General features: G+C 41.6%; 1 protein-coding gene, 1 long non-coding RNA gene and 2 gene segments (V, D, J or C); 3 read left to right on the forward strand and 1 right to left on the reverse strand.

The window, feature by feature from the left end:
- The window catches only part of LOC122886876, an 88,914-nt gene extending 80,440 nt beyond the window's left edge, over positions 1 to 8,474 (reverse strand). The window contains exon 1 of the mRNA XM_044219661.1: positions 8,425 to 8,474. The gene's annotated coding sequence lies outside the window, so the exon portion shown is untranslated. The remainder of the gene's footprint in view (positions 1 to 8,424) is intronic.
- LOC122886887 lies at positions 5,313 to 18,978 on the forward strand. The segment is given in 2 exon segments: positions 5,313 to 5,548; positions 18,447 to 18,978. Coding segments are annotated over 2 exon segments (435 nt in total).
- On the forward strand, positions 8,048 to 9,913 carry LOC122886890. The segment is given in 2 exon segments: positions 8,048 to 8,397; positions 8,511 to 9,913. Coding segments are annotated over 2 exon segments (483 nt in total).
- A 3,247-nt stretch (positions 18,979 to 22,225) lies between the features above and the next one.
- LOC122886942 lies at positions 22,226 to 24,689 on the forward strand. Its single transcript, XR_006380443.1, has 3 exons — positions 22,226 to 23,527; positions 23,683 to 24,266; positions 24,553 to 24,689. It is a non-coding gene; the product is annotated as an uncharacterized LOC122886942 (long non-coding RNA).
- The last annotated feature ends 649 nt before the right edge of the window (positions 24,690 to 25,338 follow it).

Raw genomic sequence — 25,338 nt, forward strand, 5'->3', positions numbered from 1 at the left:
AAGATGGCATATAGTTTGGCCCGCATCCTCCTCTCTGACACCATCAACAGAGAGTCCAGCTCCACTCCCACAATGTCACTGGCCTTACAGATCAGTTTGTTGAGTCTGTTAGCATCCGCTACCTTCAACTTGCTGCCCTAGCATGCAACAGCATACAGGATAGCACTGGCCACCACAGACTCATAAAATATCTTCAGCATTGTCCGGCAGATGTTGAAGGACCTCAGCCTCCTCAGAAAATTGAGGTGGCTCTGGCCCTTCCTGTAAACATCCTGAGTGTTCTTGGTCCAGTCCAGTTGTATCCAAGTGTACTCCCAGGTACTTGTAATCCTCCACAATGTCCACACTGACCCCCTGGATGGAAACCAGGGTCGCTGGTGCCTTTAGAGTCATTCGTTTGAAGAGGGCTGTTAGCCTGATGGGTAGGGGGGAGCAGAGTACCCAGAGGAGCTTGAGGGCCGACAGCAGCTGAGTTAGAGGGGGATGAGCAGGAGCCGGTGTGTCGAATCTGTTAAAGAATCGATTAAGTTCCTTGGCCCTGTCCAAACTGCCTTCAACTCCTCTGCTGCCAGTCGGCCTGAAGCCAGTGATGCTCTTCATGCCGCTCCAGACCTCTCTCATGTTGTTCTGCTGGAGTTTCCGCTCCAGCTTCCTCCTGTACTTCTCCTTGGCCTCCCTGATTTTCACCTTCAGGTCGGCCTGGATAGCCCTCACCTCCTCCCTATTGCCATCAGTAAAGGCCCTCCTCTTGGCATTCAGGATGTCCTTGATGTCCTTTGTTACCCACGGTTTTTATTTGGATAACAATGGACCATCTTGGTTGGGACACTGCAGTCCACACAGAAGTTAATGTAGCCAGTAATGCACTCAGTGAGCCCGTCAATGCCCTCTCCATGAGGCTCAGAGTGCATCCCAGTTTGTCACCTCAAAACATTCCTGCAGTGTCTCGTAGGCCTCCCCTGACCATCTCCTCACTGTCCTTGTGGTCGCGGGCTGCCTTTTAACCAGAGGCACATAGCAGGGTTTAAGGTAAACCAGGTTGTGGTCTGACCTACCCAGAGGGGGGAGGGGGGAAGAGCTGTATGCATCCTTAACGTTAGCATACAGCAGGTCCAGTGTCCTCTCCTCTCTAGTAGGACAACTCACATACTGGGTGAAATTAGTCAGTGTCGTTGAAACACTGACATGGTTGAAGTCACCCGAGATTAATATGAGTGCACTCGGGTGTTGAGTCTGTAGTTGTGCTATGGCGGTGTGAATGGCGTTGCACGCCGATGCTGGTTTAGCAGAGGGGGGAATGTAAACAGCCACAACAATGGCATGTGAAAATTCACGTGGCAGATAATATGGCCAGAGACCCACAGCTAACAGTTCAATGTCCGGGCTACAGATACTCAGCTTGATAGTAATATGACCAGGGTTACACCATCTGTTGTTAACCAGAACAGCAAGCCCGCCGCCTTTCCACTTACCACTCCCGGTGTGATCCCTGTCGGCCCGTACAGTCTGAAAGCCGTCGATGGAAACATTATGGTCCGGGATATCCTGGTGTAGCCATGTCTCTGAGAAGCACATCAAACTACACTCACGGAACTCTGTCTGACTCCGGGCTAACGCTCGTCCATTTTATTCACCAGCGATCTTACGTTGCCCATGACGAGAGAAGGCAGACACGGCTTAAATCTCTTATTCTTAAGTCTCTTTTGTCTGCACCCCTCTCTCTTCCCTCGGCGCTTCGTTCCACCTCTGCATCCTTGGTGTGTCCTCCTCCAGATCTCAGTGGGGACATCGGTAGTCCTGGGCGCCATGCTGCTCGGCTTCAGCGCGATCATCTACAGCGGTGTCCTGACCGAGTAGCAAAAGAAGAAGTTCCACGGCGAAAAAAAGTACCAAAACACTTTCTACCCTCATTTTTGTAAAGAGCGTAGTTTAAATTATACTTACACACAAGTTACTCAAGTTTGGAAGAAAAAGGAAAGTTAAAAGTTGGAAAAAGTAAGACGATGAGATGGAGCTACGGCAACAGGCAGCATGCGGGCTGGTGCATACGCACACAAGAGTAGAAGTACACATAGTGATAGCCTAGGTGAAGTAACAAGGTCTAGTGACCACAATCAAGTGTGACAAGTGGTGAACCCGAGAGTAGGAGGTATCCGACTAGAGAAAGAAGAACACCGAGTTACTTAGATGACTTCGTAACTGAAGACAGTGATAGTGATGGGGTTAATATTACGGTAGACTATTGCTGCAGAGCGGTGTGTGGCATTCCACAGACTTTTGAAGGAGCAATGAGGTCAACTAACTCAAAAGAATGGGTAAAAGCCATGGATGAGGAAATCCAGTCTCTAAACGAGAACAAAACGTTTACCCCGATGACACTGCCAATAGGCAAGAAAACAGTGGGGGGTAGATGGGTTTACTCTATCAAGACTGATGTAGATGGGAAAGATAAATACAAAGCGCGGTTTGTGGCCAAGGGTTACAACCAGAGAATGGGAATAGACTATGAGGAGACATTTTCACCCACGGCAGACTTGACGAGTGTACGGGTGGTGCTACAGAAAGCAGCACAGGAAAATTTACTCCTGCATCAAATAAACGTGAAAACAGCGTACTTGCACGCTCCCATAGACCATGAGATCTACATCAATCCACCAGAGGGTTACCAAGAGAAAGAGGATATAGTTAACAAGCTAGAGAAATCACTTTACGGCTTGAAACAATCCGGGCAAAATTGGAATAAGGTTTTGCACAATTGTCTAACTGAGAATGGATTCACACGAAACCCAGCCGACCACTGTGTTTATGCCAAAGAGTCAAAAGAAGGGAAAGTGATCATAATTGGGTCGATGATTTAATTATTGCAGCAAGCAATGAAGAGAGACTGAAAGAAGTGAAAGAGATGCTTGCAGAAAAGTTTAAAATGAAAGATCTGGGCGAACTCAAACATTTTCTGGGTATCAATTTCAATCAGTGAGATGGGTGTGTAAAAATGACAGGAAAAGTACACTAACAAGGTTACTACTGCGTTTTAATATGCAAGACTGTAGGACCAGAGAAACACCCTGCGAGCAAAAGTTAGAGTATACTGAGAATGCAGTAAAGATGAAAGATGTCAGAATGTACAGAGAAGCTGTGGGAAGTCTAATATACCTGACTATTTGCACCAGACCAGATTTGAGTTTTGTAGTGAGCAGGTTATCACAGTATTTCGCCAAAAACCCTGTCAACAGATGGAGATGTAAACACATAGACATAAAGTATCACTATCAGGTCTATTGTGAATGAGGGACGGGTAACCTTGATGTTCTACTGACAACATAGTTGCTGATGTAATAACCAAACCTGTAAATAAGTTGAAATTGGATAGGTTTGCAGGTGCTCTTTTTGGAGATTGATATGTGTATGACAGGGGTCCACATTCATTCTACCTTCTGTTTTTGTTTGTATATTTTGTATAGCAACATGAGTACAAGTGGGGGTGTTAAAATATGTTCATTATGTCCTCAGTTGTATATTGATGTAATGCTGTACTGTTCTGTATTATGCATATGTGAATGCCACAACGCTGCAGAAGACGCATTTGCATTATTATGTTTGTCCCAGTTGATTTACGGTTGACTCTTACTGAAGGCTGTCTGACCGTGAGACTGATGTGTCGGCAGCTAGAAAATAAATATGCCAAGAACGGCTAAAGATGGTACATCTCTATCGTCCACTTTTTTCCTCCGAATGCAACGCTAGCTGCAACAATAGTATTGTACAACTCAACACACCTGTTGAGTGCGTTTGGTTTGTGTCACTTAGAGTGCTCAGCGGGTGGTGCATTAAATCAGTGATTAATTAAGGATGATACAACCTTTTCTTAACTATGCTGAGGTACAATAATGCTAAGAAATAGCCACAATGATGTCATCCTCTTGTAGTTACTGTTCACAAACCGCCAGGCCCGGGGGAGACTGCACGCCCCCCCCCACTCAGCCAGAGAAGCTCTCTGGAGCTCCTGCAGCCACAGACAGGTGAACAGACAGACAGACAGACAGACAGGTGAACTGACAGACAGACAAGGGAACAGAGAGACAGGTGAACAGCCAGCTTCTTGTCTGCTGCAGCTGCTGATTTAACACTTTAGTTCCACTCTCACACTGTTCATCACATTCCTGAGCTGATTTTTGAATAATAACGAGCAAGAAGAAATATCCGTTTCCATCTCATTATTTGTGCTTTCCTGAATAACGGATTCGGAAACTTCTCTAATGGGTACACTCTGCATGTTTCCTGGGCAGAAGTCCACCTTTACAATTTTTGGTCTTTCCTCTGAAATCAATGCAAGAAATGATGGACTGCTCGTCTGTAGATTTGTAATCATGAGCTAGTGTGTAACGTCGGCAAGAGACACACTGCACTTTCACATCCAGACTGTGGAGGACAGATACCTCCATGTTTCACTCCAAAGCCTGCGTCACCAGTTTCACACCAGTGTTTGGTGACAGAATAAGTTCCACATTCACACAGACTACCTTCATTTGCTAGGTGGGAGATTTCAGACTGTGATTAACACAAACATCTCTGCTTCCACTGTCAGTAATTGCGGCAGCTCGAGAGATCAGAGCACATAAACCAGCCTGTGGAACAGTCTGTAAAGGACCTGACTGCTCCATTCTGAGAGTAAAGGAGTGTTTGCTGTACAATGTAACACTGAAGCCTCTACTGTCACAGCAGTAAACTCCTTCGATGATCTCTATTGAATATCCCATTTGGCATGCTCGACACCTTGGAGACCCTTATGTGTTATGAATATGCTTCATATTTTACCCGTTTATCTGAAGAAGCTCTGGACAGGCTGACAAACTCACAGTGCCTATAATATGAAACTGACATATATAAATACATAAACTCATTCCTGAATCCAACAACAGAATATATGTTTTTATGGTATGTTGAATTGAAACTAAGATAAAGTGACATAAAGGAACAAGGTGTAAATGTAATACTGATAACAGAAATCTGGATTTTATTTAGATATTCAGTCATTAAGTAACAATCACATCTGCAGCATCATTCAGCTTTAAAAATATCTCTCGACTTTCAATTTATAGCCAAAAGAAAAAAAATAACAATGTAAAGATTCAGATGTTCAAGTAATCATTCTCAGCCATTTTTTAAATAAATAAAAAATCAAGAGGCAGTAACAGATTCAGAACAATTAGTATTCATGTGAGGACACTGTGAATTTGCAGCAGTTTAAAACAGGAAACATGTCAGCTGACATTTCCAATGACGACTACATATAAGACAAGTTATACTGGGAAAGGAGAGTGTCAGTAAAATGTGCTGAGTGTAAAGTTGTCAGTCGGGGAATAACACAGGGCTGTGAATGAGCCCTGTCACTGTGATCGGGCTCCTCCTTCTGATCCACCAACTTAGTGTTGATGAAGACTCAACAGAGATCACAGCCTTCTTTATACTCGCTGTAGCTCACAGTTACTCAACACTGCAGACATGACGCCTCTGTTCATCTCGGTGTTGCTGGCTGCTGTGTGCCTTGGTATGAACACAACTCTGTTTCTTTGACATCAATCCAACACTGACATGATTCTTTAACAGCACACTGATACTGTTTGTTGCTGTTTTACAGAATGCAGAGCACAAAAAGACAACGTGCTGCAAACAAAAGAAGATGTGACTGCTACTGAAGGAGAGGCAGTTACACTTGGCTGTCTATATAACAGCAGTTCAACAAATAATTATCTCTTCTGGTACAAACAGGATGGAGACAACAGCCCCAAATTCATACTGAGCAGCTTTAACACAGAGGACGAGTTTAAGGAGAGATTTTCATCCACACTGGATTCCACCTTATGATCAGTTTCTCTGAAGATCCAGAAGCTTCAGCTGTCTGACTCTGCTGTGTACTACTGTGCTCTGCGGCCCAACAACGGATTATCACAAGTACAGGTTCATCAGGGCTTGTTTAAAGAGAAAATAAATATACATATAAACAGCTGGCAAGTATCCTTAAAGTAGTTTAAACACACCAGCTCTGTTTCTAGGTTACAAGGGAAATATCAAAGTATCACAACACCATTGGTAAAAACCCATACCAACAGTAGGTGCAATTTTCTTAAATGGCCATTAGATGTCAGGTTAAGACCATCAGGGTGAATTATGACAATGAGCCACTGCCCACTACTACGAAAGATACCTGATCCAGAGCAGTTGGCCTTTAACATAAGCACTCGCAAATGTAACGTTAGCAATAAACCAACCAGCAACATCCTCCATGCCGTGCAGCCCGTAGCCGCCGTACGCCACCGTAGTCCTGCTGTGGACTCCATCCGCTCCCCAGCAGAGTCATGCAACTGCTGCATGACCCAGTCCAAATCCATTCTTGCCGTTAGCCTAACAGTCCTTCAGGGCTGCTAACAACAAGCTAATTGTTGCGTTGGCTAACGTAAGTAGCTAGCTAGATACTGCTCGAAAAAAAGGAACCTTTTAGTTACTTGAAAAGTAGTTCCTGGGGATAAAAGTTCCGGGTACTTTGGGTGGAAACGCAGCTTATGTCATATTGGACTGTACTAATAAACTACTGATCTCAGCAGCCAGATGTGGGTTTGTTTGTTTGAAGGAACATTCCTATGAAAATGTCTCGTTTCACTATCAAATACTCACCGCCTGTAAGCTTGAACAGTTTGTAGCATCACTTTGCCAGTTAAATGCTGCTGTAAATACACTTCAGAGATATAAGGAGGTGATAACGCGGCACAGAAGTAGAGTCTTTAACTTATACGATGGTGACGGCAGCATCAGTGTCATTTCCAGAGTGGAAGGTAGAGGAAGTGTAACTGAGAGAAGTGAAAATACAGAGCTACGAGGAGACGGAGAGATTCAGGGAGGAGCTGAGCTGCTACTGAACTATAGAAGAGAGGAGTTCAATGCACAAACCAGAAACATTACTTTTATTCAACATGCTGTCATTGGACTATTATGGACTTTCTCTACTGTTACTATCTATTCTAACAGCTGTGTTAGAATTATGCAGCAAGAAAACGTTTAATTCCAATAACATCTGAATGTGAATCATTTATTATGACTTTAACAACATGAAATAACAGAGTTATCTCTTCCTTCAGATGTCAGCTGTGAAGAACTCACTCCAGTCAAGAATGAAGAGTTCAGTTTAGAAGGAAGCACTGTTACTCTGTCCTATAAATACTCCAAAGCTGCTACTATCAATGATTATTTCTTCTGGTATCGACAATATCCATGAAAAACAACAAAGTTCCTCATTTCTCATCTGGAATCAGGAGAAATATTAGCAGATCCAGTCTCTGGGCTGTCTGTTAAAGTGAGTGAGGATAAAACCCGAATGGATCTGCAGATCTCCTCTGCTGCAGTGACAGACTCTGCTCTGTACAACTGGCAACACCAGGCAACACTTTAAGACAGAAACTCGTTCATCCTTCATGATCCTACAGGCCTTGTTTCTGCACCTCTTGGTGTGTAAGTCCGTAAGTCCTGCAGGGAGGGGAGTGTAGTCCCCGGTGGTCAGGAAGTCCAAGATCCGAGCACACAGGGGGGTGTTCAGTCCCAGTTCAATCAGCTTACCAGCAAGTCTGGTGGGGACAATGGTGTTGAAAGCTGAACTGTAATCGATGAACAGCAGTCACACATAGCCCCCCTTCTGACTGTCAAGTGTGCACTAAAGAAGTCCTGCTGGTGGAAAATGACTTTGCGAGGGCATTTGAGAGACTGCTGGAGGCAGAACAATAATTCGGCCCATAGATTAAACCAATGTTCACCAGTATTTAACCAACTCCACAGGTATTAATTACAGCCCCAAATACATGTCAATCAGTATTTAAGGTACCTTGCAGAGAATCATTACAAAGCTTAGCTCAATGCAAAATCAATAATCACACAAATAAAGGTTTAGGAAAAAAAGTAGTTATGACATCCAGAACAGTCTAACTCAAAAATCTTGTAAAAGAACATCTGTAGAATATTTATAACCAACTGGTTGTCATTTGAATATTAATTATAGAGCCTCCATGAGGCGTGTGAGAGCCTTTTTAACAAGATTCCTTATTTACTGGATGATGATTGTGTGAAAGTGTGTTAAAAAGAAAACCCACCAGAATAATAGAGGTTTATCTCTCTGGGCTTTAAACTGTCAAATATATTGAGGTCTGGTTTTGGTGTTGGTAACATACAGTGATGTGAGAGGAGGAATAGGTCGAGGGAGGAGCAACACTGTCAGAGCAGAGCAGAACAGAAAAGGACTCCTACTGTCAGATGCATTCAATATCTAAACCAGACAGAACACAGATACTGTCTGTAAGATGATGTCACTGCATTACTGTATCATTTTTCAGCTTCTTCTGACCATACTAAAAGGTAGGTTAAAGCAGGAAGAATAAATACCTTTAAGGGATCTGTTTCCTAGAAACCACTGGAACAGGCCATCAGAGTTTAATATCATCATTAACAACATTTCTCTCTTCCTTCAGGTGTCAGCTGTGAAGAACTCACTCCAGATAACGATGAAGAGTTCAGTTTAGAAGGCAGCACTGTTACTCTGTCCTACACATACTCCAATAAAGCTGATAGCAACGATTATTTCTTCTGGTATCGACAATATCCAGGAAAACCACCACAGTTCCTCATGTACATCTCAGGGCTCAACTTTACAAGACCAGCAGAGTCTCTAGAATCAGACACAAAGTTCTCTACTAAACTGTCTGGAGAAAAACATCTGGATCTGCAGATCTCCTCTGCTGCAGTGACTGACTCTGCTGTGTACTACTGTGCTGTGAAGCCCACAGTGACAGGAAACACCAAGACTCTGTACAAAAACCTTTGGAGCAAAGACAACAGAATACTCCACAACATCCACTACAGGGAGTCACACACTGTTAAACTTCAGTGTATTTTATGATACAGTCTGGATTCTTTGTAGTGCTGATAGAAACAACAGAAAATTAAGCACTAAAGGTAAAACAGACTGAGATAAAGTGTTGTTTCATACGACACAAACTCTGATGATAATGAGGTGTTGTGGGATATTATTTATATGAACAATACATTCATAATGAAGTGTAACAGCAAATCCTCTGACATCTAATAGAGCTCAAATTAAACTCTGTAGGTCACTTATTTTGTGAGGCCCTCTCTTACATATTCATAACCACCTTGTGCTGGTAATTCATATCATTTGTCCAGTTCCAGGTATAATTTCATGGTGTTGAGCTCCCTCTGGTTGTTAGGTTACATGAAGTCCATTGCACCAGTCTCTATTTTAGTTACCGTGTACCTGAAGCTAGTGTGCAGTTCAGCATTTTCTCTCGGTGAAGTTTTGAGAATAAATGCCTGTGAGTATTACGTAACTTGATTTGTTGTATATTAATAATAGTTGGATGACAAATGAGGCTGTTTAGTTAGCTGTACCCTGTCTGGTTAGCTAGTCATGTGCTAAGGTTCATTTCAATTGAATTGATATTGCCTACCTGGAAACACTGTATTTCATTATTTTAATGATTTTTTAGTTGTTTTATTTGACAGTGTGGTTGCTATAGAAGTCTCCCTGTAAATGTATTATTGACCCTTGTGAATGTATACTTACCTGTCAGAATCAGAAATACTTTATTGATCCCCGAAGGGAAACTCTTTGTTACAGCAGCTCGCCTTTACGTCAGTGCACACAGGAGAAAGTACTAGAAAAAAATATAATATATAGTGTACCTGTAAAATGAAAGGAAGCAAATAACCACATGGACAACTAATTGTACTCAGATATATTTTGTTTATATCAAGTGCCAAAACCTGCAGTTCCTTCAACTTGATGCTCCAAAAGTGAGTCAATCCCCATAGACCCCCATGTTAAAATGCAGCAGAAATAAACATGTTTACATGTTGGTACAATAGACGGTTTTGGCATCTAAAGCTAATTCCCCCCTTTTATAACTCACCCGTTTATATTATATTAACGCTTAAAGTTATGCATAATTAAGGGCGTGGCTGCTTTGAGTGACAGGCACTGCACTGCACGGAAGGAGCCACCACACGTATACTTCATACAGTCTGTGGTTTATATATTTTGTTTCAGTTTTACAAAGAAAGGATTCAATGAGACATAAAGAAAGCTGGAAAAACAAGGAAACTAACTAAAGAACCTAAACGTATTCAAACCTCAAGTCTGCATTGGATCAACTATGTTAGTTATCTGTCTAGGTTGGCACAGAGTCGTCAGGCGAGATTAGTATACCTAAATATGAAATGATTTTAATAATATCCCAAAAATATGATGACTATTGAAAAAAATAATAACCACATAATTTGAATCAAGTATCTCCATGAAGTGGTCGCAACACAGACTCAGGTTTTACTTGCTTTTGTTCTTATCTTTGTTAAAGAAGTTTCTCTGTTCTCTCAGGCTGTGATTTCTTGTGGTGTACCACAGGGTTCAATCCTAGGTCCTCTCACTTTCTATTTACATGTTGCCTTTAGATTAAATTATGTTAAAACACATGATCAGTTTTCATTGTGTTACTGACAATATGTAATTATGGATTCCATTAAAATCGAGTTATTATGACAGCTGGTTTATAACATGTGAACTGCTGGTGTTCCAGACCTTCCTACAATTGAGTGAGTCTAGAACTGACATCATTTTACTTGCCCCTACAATTGTGAAACCCAGGTGAAATAAAATCTTGCTAAAGTGTCTGTTGATGTTAAGCTTACTGCTCATAGTCTGGGTAAAATATTTGACACTGAGATTTTCTTTCATTATCAGCTGACGTAAGAAGTCATGAAAAAATGTTTTCTCAAATTTAGAAGCAGAAATTAGGTCCTTCTTCTGTTTTTAAATCTGAAAAGATGATTCGTTCTTTAGATCATTGCAGCTACCTTTCTGTAACTAACATTATGAAAAACACAAAAAAACATCTTCCCACCTCCAGCTGGTAAAACATGCTGCTACCAGTCTGTTAACCAGGAGGAAGTGTAACAGAGAGAAGTGAAAATACAGAGCTACGAGGAGACGGAGAGATTCAGGGAGGAGCTGAGCGGTTACTGAACTATAGAAGAGAGAGGAACTTCCATATTCAGCAGAGTTCAAAATACAAACCACAAACATGCTGTCATTGGACTATTATGGACTTTCTCTACTGTTACTATCCATTCTAACAGGTGTGTTAGATTATGCAGCAAGAAAACATTAAATTCTATTAACATCTGAACGTGAATAAATTATTGAGACTTTAACAACATGAAATAACAGAGTTATCTCTTCCTTCAGGTGTCAGCTGTGAAGAACTCCCTCCAGCCAAGAATGAAGAGTTCAGTTTAGAAGGCAGCACTGTTACTCTGTCCTACAAATACTCCAAAAAAGCAACTGGTAGTGATTATTTCTTCTGGTATCGACAACATCCAGGAAAACCACCAGAGTTCCTCATCTTTCACTTGGGAACACAAAATGCAACAAAGTCTGGACTGTCTGTTAAAGTGAGTGAGGATAAAACCCGAATGGATCTGCAGATCTCCTCTGCTGCAGTGACAGACTCTGCTCTGTACTACTGTGCTGTGAGGCCCACAGTGACAGCAAACCCACAGTCTCTGTACAAAAACACAAGCTGACACACTGACAAGCTGCTTGAAGACTTTTTTCCACACTGTTGTACTGAAGTTTTGACCTCCACTAGAGGGCGACATTATCAAGTAGGCGGTGCACTACTTCTGCAGTGTGTTCAACCATTGTGTCAATAATAACTGCTGCTGTGAAGAGAACAATTCTCAGACTGAATGTTGAACAGTAGCTAGTTTCTCCTGTTGATTTAAACCTTGTTGCAGAGATGGAACATTGGCTGTGGATTATTCTTGCTGCTCTTTTCTTTGGTAAGATAGAAAGCACAACATGTTTCCTCCTAAAACAATTGAATAAATTACTGAGCTGTTTGTAATTGTGATTGAACAAAAAACGGAGCAGATTATTTCTGCCACCATTTGTTACCTTGTAAAAAATAAACATAAAGGTTAAATTTGATAATGGTCAGTGAAACTCACGGCTGTTCTACATGTCTGTGTCTGACTCTCTGGCTAGGTATCTGTTTTAAACCTGCTGACTGTTCTCCATTAATCAATCATCTTTATTGATTCAGCTCTTCCTCTGCATGTTCTCTTCTTACCCAGAATGTAAAGGAGAAGAGAGAGTAATCCAGCCAACAGCAGATGTCATTGCTACTGAAGGAGACACAGTTACACTTGGCTGTACATTTGAGTCAAGTTACACAAGTAATTATCTGTTCTGGTACAAACAAGAAGTAAATGATTACTCAAAGTACATGCTGCAACAGTACTCTGGAAACAAAGATAATCCTTTAGAGGAAAAGAGAATTGATGCTAAAATCAACGGGACATCAGTTCCTCTGAAGATCCAGAAGCTTCAGCTGTCTGACTCTGCTGTGTACTACTGTGCTCTGCAGCCCACAGTGACAGGAAACACCAAGACTCTGTACAAAAACCTTTGGAGCAAAGACAACAGAATACTCCACAACGTCCACTAGAAGGAGTCACACACTGTTAAACCAATACGTTCACTGAACTGATGAGAGGAACTGAAAAAATAACATCAAGAGGTGATTGGCCCCGCCCATTGAGCTTCAACTCAACCAATGACATTATTTCTTACTCATTCTACTGCAGTGGAAGAACATTGCTCATTTGCTGTCTGTCTGGCTTTAACAACTCCAAAGACATGTTACTTTACCTCTTTTTACTTTTCTCTCACTTTACAGGTGAGTTTAAGAACAGAGATTTAAGTTTTGTTTAACCTGCTGCATTAACCAGATATACACAACCTGTATGTCAGAACTTCTCTCATTTCTTTGCTCTGACAGAATGCACATCATGTTTTCATCATCTTGTAAAAATGAGTTAATGGAGTTCTACTTTTTTTGTATTTTGCTGTTTCTGTCCACAGAGTAACACTGTACAGCTGACATTTTCCACTGTCTTCTCCTCTCAGCCTCATGAACAATGTTAGTCTAACGGCTTCATTTTCTCTACTTTTTCCAGGACTAACAGCTGGAGACAAAATCTCTCCTGTAGGAGATAAAGTCAGTAAAAGAGAAGGAGAATCTGTCACACTCAGATGTGAATATGAGACAACTTACAACAATATTTACCTTCACTGGTACAGACATCATTCTGACCTTCAGGCACCTCAGTTTATACTCTTGAAAGGAGCAAGATCATGGAGTCATCGGGAATATATTCCTGATAATCGATATGAATCTCAAACATCACAAACATCAACTGCACTGACCATCAGAGGCCTAACCCTGGCAGACACAGCTCTCTACTACTGTGCTCTAGAAACACAGTGATACAAAGTGTAGAAGAGGCTGTACAAAAACCTGAACACAGATATCTGACTGCTCTTCAAAGAGGAGGGAAGTGGGATTCAAACCACAGCTTCATATCAGATGGATTCTGCTAATTCCTGTTTTATCAGAGTCACTGTGTTTACAGCTGCTAATGAAACACTGTGGGAGGGTTCACATGAGCAGCAAATCCACATCAATGAGAAACCAACTGGATGATGCTTCAAACACAAGACTCCATGGAAACAAATAAATGGAAAGAAGCTCGTAATGTGTCAGATCTGACCTACAACATGTCTAACAGATACTTTTAGCTAAATAAATATGTTTGAGATGATGCATGTAAAGTGTTTTTAAACATTCTTTCATCTATTTTACTGTATATGCATTTTTTCCTTACACTTACCAGGTCACACTGGATTCCGGTATTTTAAAACTCAAGAGTTCAGTCAGAAACTGAAAATGTGTTGGATTTTTTAAAATTAATTACAAGCAACCATCTTGTAGAGAAGAGACACAGAGTTATAATTGAACCAACGAAGAACCAACCAAGACTATATATTAAACTTTAACAATCATTTCCTCTAAGAGCCTTTGGAGAAATTCTGGTTCCAGAAACAAGTAAATAGGCTGCCATTATTGCTGCGGTGTCTCACATTTAAACCTGCACATTAACACTGATATATGAAAAGGTTTTACTTCACTTTTCTCTTACAGATGCTAAAGACCTTGTGCGTCTCCAGTCTGTCCCACAATAACCAGTCTGCTTAGCCTCTGTGTCCCAGTCTAACCAGTCCACCTCTCTGTCCCACTGCGCTCCTCAAAGTGTCCAATCATTTTGCGCTGAAAGAGGCTCCAACAGCAGAAAGGCCTCACTGAAGGGACAAGTTCCTCAGCAATGTAGCCAATGTAGAAATCACCTGGAGGAGCCACGTCAGCATTTTAGCCTTTAGCCAAACCCAGCATGCACCTGTTGGGTGCGTTTGGTTTGTGTCACTTAGAGGGCTCAGCGGGTGGTGCATTAAATCAGTCATTAATTAAGGATGATGCAACCTTTTCTTAACTATGCTGAGGTACAATAATGCTAAGAAATAGCCACAATGACGTCACCCTCTTGTAGCTACTGTTCACAAACCGCCAGGCCCGGGGGAGACTCCACGCCCCCCCACTCAGCCAGTGAAGCTCTCTGGAGCTCCTGTAGCCACAGACAGGTGAACAGACTGACAGACAGACAGGTGAACAGACAGACAGACAGACAGACAGGTGAACAGGCAGACAGACAGGTGAACAGCCAGTTTCTTGTCTGCTGCAACTGCTGATTTAACACTTTAGTTCCACTCTCACACTGTTCATCACATTCCTGAGCTGATTTTCGAATAATAACGAGCAAGAAGAAATATCTGTTTCCATCTCATTATTTGTGCTTTCCTGAATACTACTATTAAAAAAAAGTATTTAACATACTTTTACTCATTTTACTGAATTCATATTGTTTTCCTGACATTTACCAGTTCACACTGGGTCCAGTATCTTATAAGTGTTCAGTCAGATACTGAAAAGGTGTCAAATTTTAGAAAATTCAGTCTTGTAATCTTGTAAAGAATTCATCTGCATATCACCAAAAATCACATTATTCTGAGTGATTATAAGCTGCTCCAACAAAAAACAAAAACATACACATGTGAAATTAATTTCACGTATGTGTATTAATTTAATCTCCCTTAAATGCTTACTTTTGCATCTGATTGTACTGCAAGAAATTATGGACTGCAAGTTTGTTGACTTGTCATCATAAAATGGCAAAGCTGATTCTAAACGAGTTGCGGCTTCTGTTCCTGGTAGTACATTTCTGGGACTTTTTGGGTTCGGCACAAATTTCTGGACCAGGGAAGACCTCTAGCTTGCGAGTTCAAAGCACATAAATCAGCCTGTCGAATAGTCTATAAAGGACCTGATTGAGTGTTTGCTGTGCACTGTAACACTGAAGCCTCTACTGTCACTGCGGTAAACTCGTGGGAATGGCTCCTTCAATGCAGTCTCAGTGGAATATCCCATTTGGAATTGAAAACACCACTGAGCTGGTTTTGGAGGTGGAGATCCTTATGTGTTATGAATATGATTCCTGTTCTACCCCTTTTTCAGCAGAAGCTCTGGACAGTCCCTATAATATGACATCCATCTATCCATCCATTTTCTGCCACTTATCCAGGGCTGGGTCGTGGTGGCAGCAGGCTAAGCAAGGTAGTCCAGACATCTCTCTCCCCAGTACCTTTGTGCAGCTCCTCCTGGGGGATCCCGAGGCGTTCCTAAGCCATATGAGATATATGATCTCTCCAGTGTGTTCTTGGTCTCCTCCCAGTTGGATGTGCCCAGAAAACCTCCAAACGCAGGCTCTCAGGTGGCTCCTGATCAGATGTGGAACCACCTCAACTGGCATGTTTCTACATGAAGGAGCAGAGGCTCTACTCAGAGCTCCCTCCGGATGTCTGAGCTCCTTACCTTATCTCTAAGGCCGAGCCCAGACACCCTGCGGGGGAAACTCATTTCAGCTACTTGTATCCACAACCTCATTGTTTCGGTCACTACCCAAAGCTCATGACCATAGGTGAGGGCTGGAACGTAGATCAACTGGTAAATCGAAGGCGTGGCCTTCCGGCTCAACTCTCTCTTCGCCACGAAGGTCTGGTACAACGCCTGTGGATGGCCGCCCACCATTGAGTCTGGTTCTGGCGAGGTTTCTGCCAGTTAAAAGTTTTCCTTGCCACTGTCGCCAAGTGCTTGCTCATGGTGGGATTTGTTCGGTCTCTGTAAATAATTTTATAAAGAGTACGGTCTAGACCTGCTCTGTACCAAAAGTGCAATGAGATAACTTCTGTTATGAATTGGAGCTATATAAATAAATAAATTGAATAAAATTTTATTGAATGACTGCTGACGCCGCACTACTCCGCCTGTGGACATCACGCTCCATTTTACCGTCACTGGTGAACAAGACCCCAAAATATTTGAACTCCCTCACTTTGGGCAACAACTCACTCCCAACCCGGGGTAGCAATCACGTTTTCCAGCAGAGAACCACAGCCTCAGACTTAGAGGTGCTGACTCTCATCCTGGTTGCTTCACACTCAACTGCTACCCACCCCACTGCGTGTTGGAGGTCATGGTCTGATGAAGCCAACAGAACCACATCATCTGCAAATAGCAGAAAAGCAATTTTGAGGTCCCCAAACCAGACAGCCCCACCCCCCCCGGCTGCACTTTGAGATCCTGTCCATAAAAAAATCACAAACAGAAAGACAAGAAACAACCCAGGGCTCAACACCTACCTGCCGAGAATACAGACACAGCTCTCACTCCACTTATTTAAGGACCGGATGGCTCATAGCAACGGCCACGGTACCATTCATGATTTTATTGTATGTTAAACTGAAACTAAGATAAAGTTAGATAAAGTCACGAGGTGTAAATGTAATACTGATGACAGAAATATCAAAAGTTAGTACACGATTTAAAAAATATTCAGTCAGGTCGGATTAAATGACAAATTAATTGCAGCTTTAGAACACTTTGAATTTATACTGAAAAGAAAAAATAATATATCTGAAAAGATAACAATTCAGAGTTCAAATATTCATTCTCAGTTTACCTGCCTTTTTTATAAATAAATAAAAAAACTTAGGAGGTAGGAGATTCAGAACAATCAGCAACTATTACTTGAGGGCACCCATCAAATCTGACATCAGCTGACATTTCCAATTGAAAGCCACTCAAAATAGCCTCAAATCAGGGTGAACTTGTTTTGCTTTTTTTCCCCATCTACAGTAGCTATTTTGGTCCAGTGGGGAACAGTGGTGGCGCTGCAGAGGAAAAAAACAAAAGCAACAGCGCTTGCTGGTTAGAGAGGAAGTAGAACATGAGAGCAGAATGTTAGCATGCTAAAGCAGAAAGCAAATGAGCAACGCAGAGCGTAAAAGAAATAGTTGCTTTTAAGGGTTCTTCTGAACAAAATTTTTCCCAAAACAGGTCGCGAGGAGTGATTGGTCGAAGTTCAGCACAGGATTTAATAATTGTGTATACCATTTTTCGGTTGTTGTTTTTTTGTACCTGATGATTTGAGAGAGAGAGAAAATAGTCTGTTCATTGGACAAAATGTCGAAGGACATACAATAGACCAACAGAGGACATACGACAGACGAGCAGAGGACACACAGTGGGGGTGCAGAGGAGCGTCTCAACAGTCAAGAGGACTGATTCACTTTGCATCTCTTGTTCAAGAGCTGAGATCTCACCACACTCTATTCAAAGAAAAAACACACACTACCCAGGTAGATGAACATTAGTTTTATTTCATTTGGTTTGTTATTTTCTCAGAGCTCTGAATTTATTTTGGTTTATTTTCTCCTCAACCTGAGTTGGTTGAGGGGGCAAGGATAAGACAGAGTTTCCCAACTTAAAACTAAAAAACTTAACCTGTCTCAAAGTATTTGGACTAAGGAATATTTTTGTGGGAAGGACTGGTTAACCAACTGCAGAGAACTGTACTGTGTTCAGTATTACTGTTAAATAAATGTCGGGTGCATGTGTTCTGAATAAGCTAAGCAGGTGTTCTGGTGTTTTATTCCTCTACTCCTCCTTGAAAAGTACCTAGGTTAAGCGCTTGTGCATATATCACTCCACAGTGTGTGAAGGAAGTGCTTACACAATGACGACTACATACAAGACAAGATATACTGGGAAAGGAGAGTGTCAGTAAAATGGGCTCAGTGTAAAGTTGTCAGTCTGGGAATAACACAGGGCTGTGAATGAGCCCTGTCACTGTGATCAGGCTCCTCCTTCTGATCCACCAACTTAGTGTTGATGAAGACTCAACAGAGATCACAGCCTTCTTTATACTCATAATGTGCTCACAGTTACTCAACACTGCAGACATGATGCCTCTGTTGATCTCAGTGTTGCTGGCTGCTGTGTGCCTTGGTATGAACACAACTCTGTTTCTTTGACATCAATCCAACACTGACATGATTCTTTAACAGCACACTGATACTGTTTGTTGCTGTTTTACAGAATGCAGAGCACAAAAAGACAACGTGCTGCAAGCAAAAGAAGATGTGACTACCACTGAAGGAGAGGCAGTAACACTTGGCTGTCAATATAACAGCAGTTTAACAAGTCCAAATCTCTTCTGGTACAAACAGGATGGAGACAACAGCCCAAAATTCATACTGAGCCGCTTTAAACTGGACGAAGGGAACACACCAGACGAGTTTAAGGAGAGATTTTCATCCACACTGGATTCCACCTTAAGATCAGTTCCTCTGAAGATCCAGAAGCTTCAGCTGTCTGACTCTGCTGTGTACTACTGTGCTCTGCAGCCCACAGTGACAGGAAACACCAAGACTCTGTACAAAAACCTTTGGAGCAAAGACAACAGAATACTCCACAACGTCCACTAGAGGGAGTCACACACTGTTAACCTTCAGTGATATGTGATGATACAGTCTAGAATCATGAACACCTCCTCCACAAGATGTTCCCTCAGTTATATATACAGCCTTTATTTAATCAGGTTGTCTCACTGAGATCAGACAGACCTGAGCACAGCAGGTAGAGAGAAACACAAGCTAAAGGACAGACAGCATCAGAGACAGTTGCAGACGTCACTACACAGATCTGAAGATGAAAGTTTATATTATATCATCTGGTCTCATGGAGATAGTGGTGGAGAGTCTTGTCTTACACGTTGGTCCAAAACCTTCCACAAGTGTAAAACTGGGTTGAGATCAGGTGACTGTAAAGGCCACTGCATTTTATTCACATTGTTTCCATCCTCACCAAACCGATGGCTAAGAAGATTAAGGGAACACCCACACCCCTCAACCCCCAAGACACTTTTGAGCAGTCTAGGTCTACTACTCGGCAGGCCAACAGGATTTTAGCTGACGCACCTATCCTAGTGGTGCTGAAAAATGGAAAATGTGATATAAATATAATAATTAAGACGTCTAAGTAGTCTCCCAGAAGTGATTTCTTTCTTTGGTCCAGCATCTGTAACAGTCCTGACAACGACTGCACCAGCATCACTGTCACAGACCCCACAACAACATCAACAAAGAACTGCAGGCCTCACTTGCCTCAGTTAAGGTCAGTGTTGACTCCACCATAATAAAGAGACTGGGCAAAAATGGCCTGCATGGCAGAGTTCCAAGACGAAAACCACTGCTGAGCAAAAAGAACATTAAGGCTCGTCTCATTTTTGCCAGAAAACATCTTGATGATCCTCAAGACTTTTGGGAAAATACTCTGTGGACTGACGAGACAAAAGTTGAACTTTTTGGAAGGTGTGTGTCTCATTACATCTGGGGTAAAAGTAACACTGCATTTCAGAAAAAGAACATCATACCAACAGTAAAATATGGTGGTGGTAGTGTGATGGTCTGGGGCTGTTTTGCTGCTCCAGAACCTGGAAGACTTGCTGTGATAAATGGAACCATGAATTCTGCAGTCTACCAAAAACTCATGAAGGAGAACGTCCGGCCATCTGTTCGTGACCTCAAGCTGGAGCGAACTTGGGTTCTGCAGCAGGATAATGATCCAAAACACACCAGCAAGTCCACCTCTGAATGGCTGAAGAAGAAGTATGACAACCAGTATGAAATCTGGTTCCTCAAAGAACCCATTTGAATTAAGTTTCCTAGATGGTAGCTGTCAAGGTTCTGACTCAGCATCTGTCAAGTACGTAGGATCCAGTCTGGAAATTTTATTTTTTGTAAAACAATCACGGTCCATAAAATAATTTACAGAACCAAAACAAATTCATGAATGACCAAGTTATGATCAACCATGAAACTATAGAGGGAGAATTTGACAGATGCAAACAATCTTCGTCTTTGAAGATAAAAAATCAACTTTGAAGGTGATTTAGTTTTGTAAAGTCCTCTCATGATTTGATAAGTCCTCAAATGTGACACTAATGTAATAATGTGAATGATATTGTTTGAGTAAAGTATTTAATAGGTAATTCATACGGTTGTCATGTGTAATTGAATAGTAGTACATCGTCTGAGTAAAACTTTAACTCAGTCAGGACATTCACGTGTTCTGTCAAGTGTCAGTCAGTGTTACCTTATCAGCTACTTCTTACCTGATGAAAATTTAGTGACTAGCAACACCACAGCAGAGACAAACACACTATTTATCAGAGTTGTGTGAGGAAGGAGGGAGGGATTTATTATTATTATTATTATATTTTTTGCCTAGTACTTCTATTCCTGTGTGCACTGGCGTGATAGTGAGCTGCTGTAGCAAGAGTTTCCCCTTGGGGATCAATAAAGTATTTCTGATTCTGATTAAGGGAGGAGCAAAACTGTGACGCAAGAACAGAAAAGACAATCTTTCACAGTGGTGATTCATACAAAAACCTGGCAGATTCTCTTCATCTTTAAGATGCTGTCCATGAACTTCAGTCTGTGTGTGACGTTGTTTCTGCTCACAATAAGAGGTAGGTGAGATAATCAACATTAAAACAGATTCATTGATAAAAACTTTCAACTCATTAAGTTAGGTCCTTCTTGTGTTTTAAACCCCTGAAAAGGTGATTGGTTCTTTAGATCATTGCAGTTACCTTTCTGTAACTAACATTATGAAAAACACAAAAAAATATCTTCCCACCTCCAGCTGGAACAACATGCTGCTACCAGTCTGTTAACCAGGAGGAAGTGTAACAGAGAAGTGAAAATACAGAGCTACGAGGAGACGGAGAGATTCAGGGAGGAGCTGAGCTGTTACTGAACTATAGAAGAGAGAGGAACTTCCATATTCAGCAGAGTTCAATACACAAACCAGAAACATTACCTTTATTCAACATGCTGTCACTGGACTATTATGGACTTTCTCTACTGTTACTATCCATTCTAACAGGTGTGTTAGATTATGCAGCAAGAAAACGTTTAATTCCAATATCATCTTAACGTGAACCATTTATTGAGTCTTTTACAACATGAAATAACAGAGTTCTCTCTTCCTTCAGGTGTCAGCTGTGAAGAACTCACTCCAGTCGAGAGTGATGAGTCCAATTTCGAAGGCAGCACTGTTACTCTGTCCTACACATACTCCAAAAAAGCAACTGGTACTGATTATTTCTTCTGGTATCGCAACATCCAGGAAAACCACCACAGTTCCTCATTTCTCATCTGGAATCAGGAGAAATATTAGCAAATCCAGTCTCTGGACTGTCTGTTAAAGTGAGTGAGGATAAAACCCGAATGGATCTGCAGATCTCCTCTGCTGCAGTGCCAGACTCTGCTCTCTACTACTGTGCTGTGAGGCCCACAGTGACAGCAAACCCACAGTCTCTGTACAAAAACCTGACAGCTCCTCACTGAAGATTTACACACTTCAGCTCCTCCTTTTACTGAACAGCAACACCACCAAGTGGACACTGACAACATGGTTCACTGAATAAATGCAATTGTTTAACAGCAGTTACTTCTGCTGACATCTTCATGAAAAAAGATCCAATCCAGTTCATTGTTTGTGGGATTCTTCGCTCTCTTTAGACAGAAGCACTCGACAAGGAAGTCCTTTTTAACCACAGTTTGTGTTCCTATCATTGTTGATAAGATATGGTTAACAGACTTGTTGTCATGATCTCCAAATACACTCATTCAGAGCCATAACAATGATTTCATTGTGCTAAATGAGATGTAAAAGTTGAGAGTTCCTCAACAGATGAAGAGGAAGGGCCAATGATGTGAAGGCCCAGATCCATCAGAGTATCAATGTTCTTCCACTCTCTCCTCCCCTCTCACTGCAGACATGAAACACTGGCTGAGAAACATCCTGATTGTGACTCTCTGGCTAGGAAACTCTTTAAACCTGCTGACTGTTCTCCTTTAATCAATCATCTTTATTGATTCAGCTCTTCCTCTGCATGTTCTCTTCTTTCCCAGAGTGTAAAGGAGAAGTCAGAGTGAACCAGCCAACGGGAGATGTCATTGCTACTGAAGGAGACACAGTTACACTTGGCTGTACATTTGCTACCAGTTACACAGGTCTCACTTTGTTCTGGTACAAACAGGATGGAAACAACAGCCCCAAAATTATACTGAGTTGAAATAAACGGGTTGAAGGGAACACACCAGATGAGTTTAAGGAGAGATTTTCATCCACACTGGATTCCTTAAAATCAGTTCCTTTGAAGATCCAGAAGCAAACACCAAGACTCTGCCAGAGGATCTCAAGCAGCGGTACACCAAGGTTACTGCCTCTTTTTAATATCATTAGATAAGACAGATTGTTAATGCTGCTGAAGGGCCAGAAGGGTCATTAAAATTATTTCTGATTTGGAGTCATTTAACTGCAGGACACTTTTGGACATCTAGTCCTTATTTTCAGCGAGGCAGGACAGAATACAGGACACGTTGGTGGCACCAGGCTTGATCCGGACATACAGTTGAGTGTAATCCGTGTAGCAATGAAAATTGATATTATGTCCACACATGATTTGCCCCAGGGGTAGCATGTACATAGTAAATAAGAGAGGACCCAGAATAGACCCCTGAGGGACCCCACAAAACAGAGGAGCACGAGAGGAGGAGGCATCTCCAAGCATAACAGAGAAAGACCTTTCTGACAGATCAGAGATGATCCAATCCAGAGCCACATCACTGATGCCAACACAGTTCTTCAGACATTGTGGTTCACTGAGTCAAAGGCTGCGCTGAGGTCAAGGAGAATTAAAATGGAGTACAGGCCAGAGTCAGCAGCAAGCAGAGGAGTCTCTGTTCGAACTGGTGTGACATACTGCTTTAAAAATCAAGTGGGCATGCAGTCTGAAGGGCAGTATGCAGTCGGGGTTTTGATTTTTCAGTTGTTTCTCCCAGATTCATTCAGGTGAATTTTCTGCAGATTCCTCCTTCAGTCTGACCTTCTTGGATGATGATGACTGCAGCATCACAGTCATTTCTAAAGCTTCCATCAGCCTGAATAGAAACCGACCACAGCAAGAGGAGGAGCTACACCACTGAATATGAAAGGCTTCATTTTGGAACTGAAGAGCTGCTGTGCTCTCTCTATGGTTCATTCAGTACAAGTGAAAATCATGCAGCGCTCTTTGGTTTGGATGATGATGTTCATGTTTCATACAGGTAAGAACTCAAAAGATGTAGCAAGATGTAAATCGAGATGTAGACATCTTATTAAATTGAATTTGAATTCAATTTTTATTCTACTAAATTGGATTTAAAGATATATAAGTAAAAAATACAAATGTCACAAGGAAATATATGTTTGTTCATTTCAGGATCCTCTGAGGATGTAGTGAAACAATTTAAAGATGTAATGCTGGCTTTGGAAGGAGACACTGTGTCTCTCTCCTGCAACTATTCAGGCACTGTCACCAACGTCTACTGGTATCAACAGAAGTCCAGTTCATCTCCATAGCTTCTCATCGCAGGTTATTCAGAGAAAACAGCAAGGTTGTCTGTTACACATGACACAAAAACAAAAGAGGTTCATCTGCAGATCTCCTCTGCTGCAGTGACTGACTCTGCTGTGTACTACTGTGCTCTGCAGCCCACAGTGACAGGAAACACCAAGACTCTGTACAAAAACCTTTGGAGCAAAGACAACAGAATACTCCACAAAGTCCACTAGAGGGAGTCACACACTGTTAAACCAATACGTTCATTGGACTGATGAGAGGAACTGAAAAAATAACATCAAGAGCTGATTGGCCCCGCCCATTGAGCTTCAACACAACCAATGACATTATTTCTTACTCATTCTACTGCAGTGGAAGAACATTGCTCATCTGCTGTCTGTCTGGCTTTAACAACTCCAAAGACATGTTGCTTTACCTCTTTTTACTTTTCTCTCACTTTACAGGTGAGTTTAAGAAAAGAGATTTTAGTTTTGTTTAACCTGCTGCATTAACCAGATATACACAACCTGTATTTCAGAACTTTTCTCATTTCTTTGCTCTGACAGAATGCACATCATGTTTTCATCATCTTGTAAAAATTTGTTTATTGATGATGGAGTTCTACTTTTTTGCATTTTGCTGTTTCTGTCCACAGATTAACACTGTACAGCTGACATTTTCCACTGTCTTCTCCTCTCAGCCTCATGAACAACGTTAGTCTAACGGCTTCATTTTCTCTACTTTTTCCAGGACTAATATCTGGAGACAAAATCTCTCCTGTAGGAGATAAAGTCAGTAAAAGAGAAGGAGAATCTGTCACACTCACATGTGAATATGAGACAACTGAAGACTATATTTACCTTCACTGGTACAGACATCATTCTGACCTTCAGGCACCTCAGTTTATACTCAAGAAAGGAGCAAGATCATGGAGCAGTGAAAATTATATTCCTGATAATCGATATGGATCTCAAACATCACGAACATCAACTGAACTGATCATCACAAGCCTAACCCTGGCAGACACAGCTCTCTACTACTGTGATCTAGACACACAGTAATACAAAGTTTAGAAGAGTCTGTACAAAAACCTGAACACAGATATCTGACTGCTCTTCAAAGAGGAGGGAAGTGGGATTCAAACCACAGCTTCATATCAGATGGATTCTGCTAACTCCTCCAGAGTCACTGTGGTTACAGCTGCTAATGAAACACTGTGGGAGGATTCACATGAGCAGCAAATCCACATCAATGAGAAACCAACTGGATGATGCTTCAAACACAAGACTCCATGGAAACAGAAAGTATATAAATACATAAATAACTGGTGATCTAATACACCAAGAAAAAAAGTCTGGACTCAGTAATAATTAATTTTTTCAGGCATTAAAATCTACAGTTTATATCCAGTAGTACCACAGTTCACCAGTTGAAGAGTAAAAGTGGCAGATTTCAACCACCAGCAGCTGTTAAAATAACTCCACCAGCTTTGCTGTCGATCTGACACTGCTGGAGAAAATGACAAGTTCCAACTTT

Source organism: Siniperca chuatsi, linkage group LG13 (genome assembly GCF_020085105.1).
Source record: "Siniperca chuatsi isolate FFG_IHB_CAS linkage group LG13, ASM2008510v1, whole genome shotgun sequence".
Lineage (NCBI taxonomy): Eukaryota > Metazoa > Chordata > Actinopteri > Centrarchiformes > Sinipercidae > Siniperca > Siniperca chuatsi.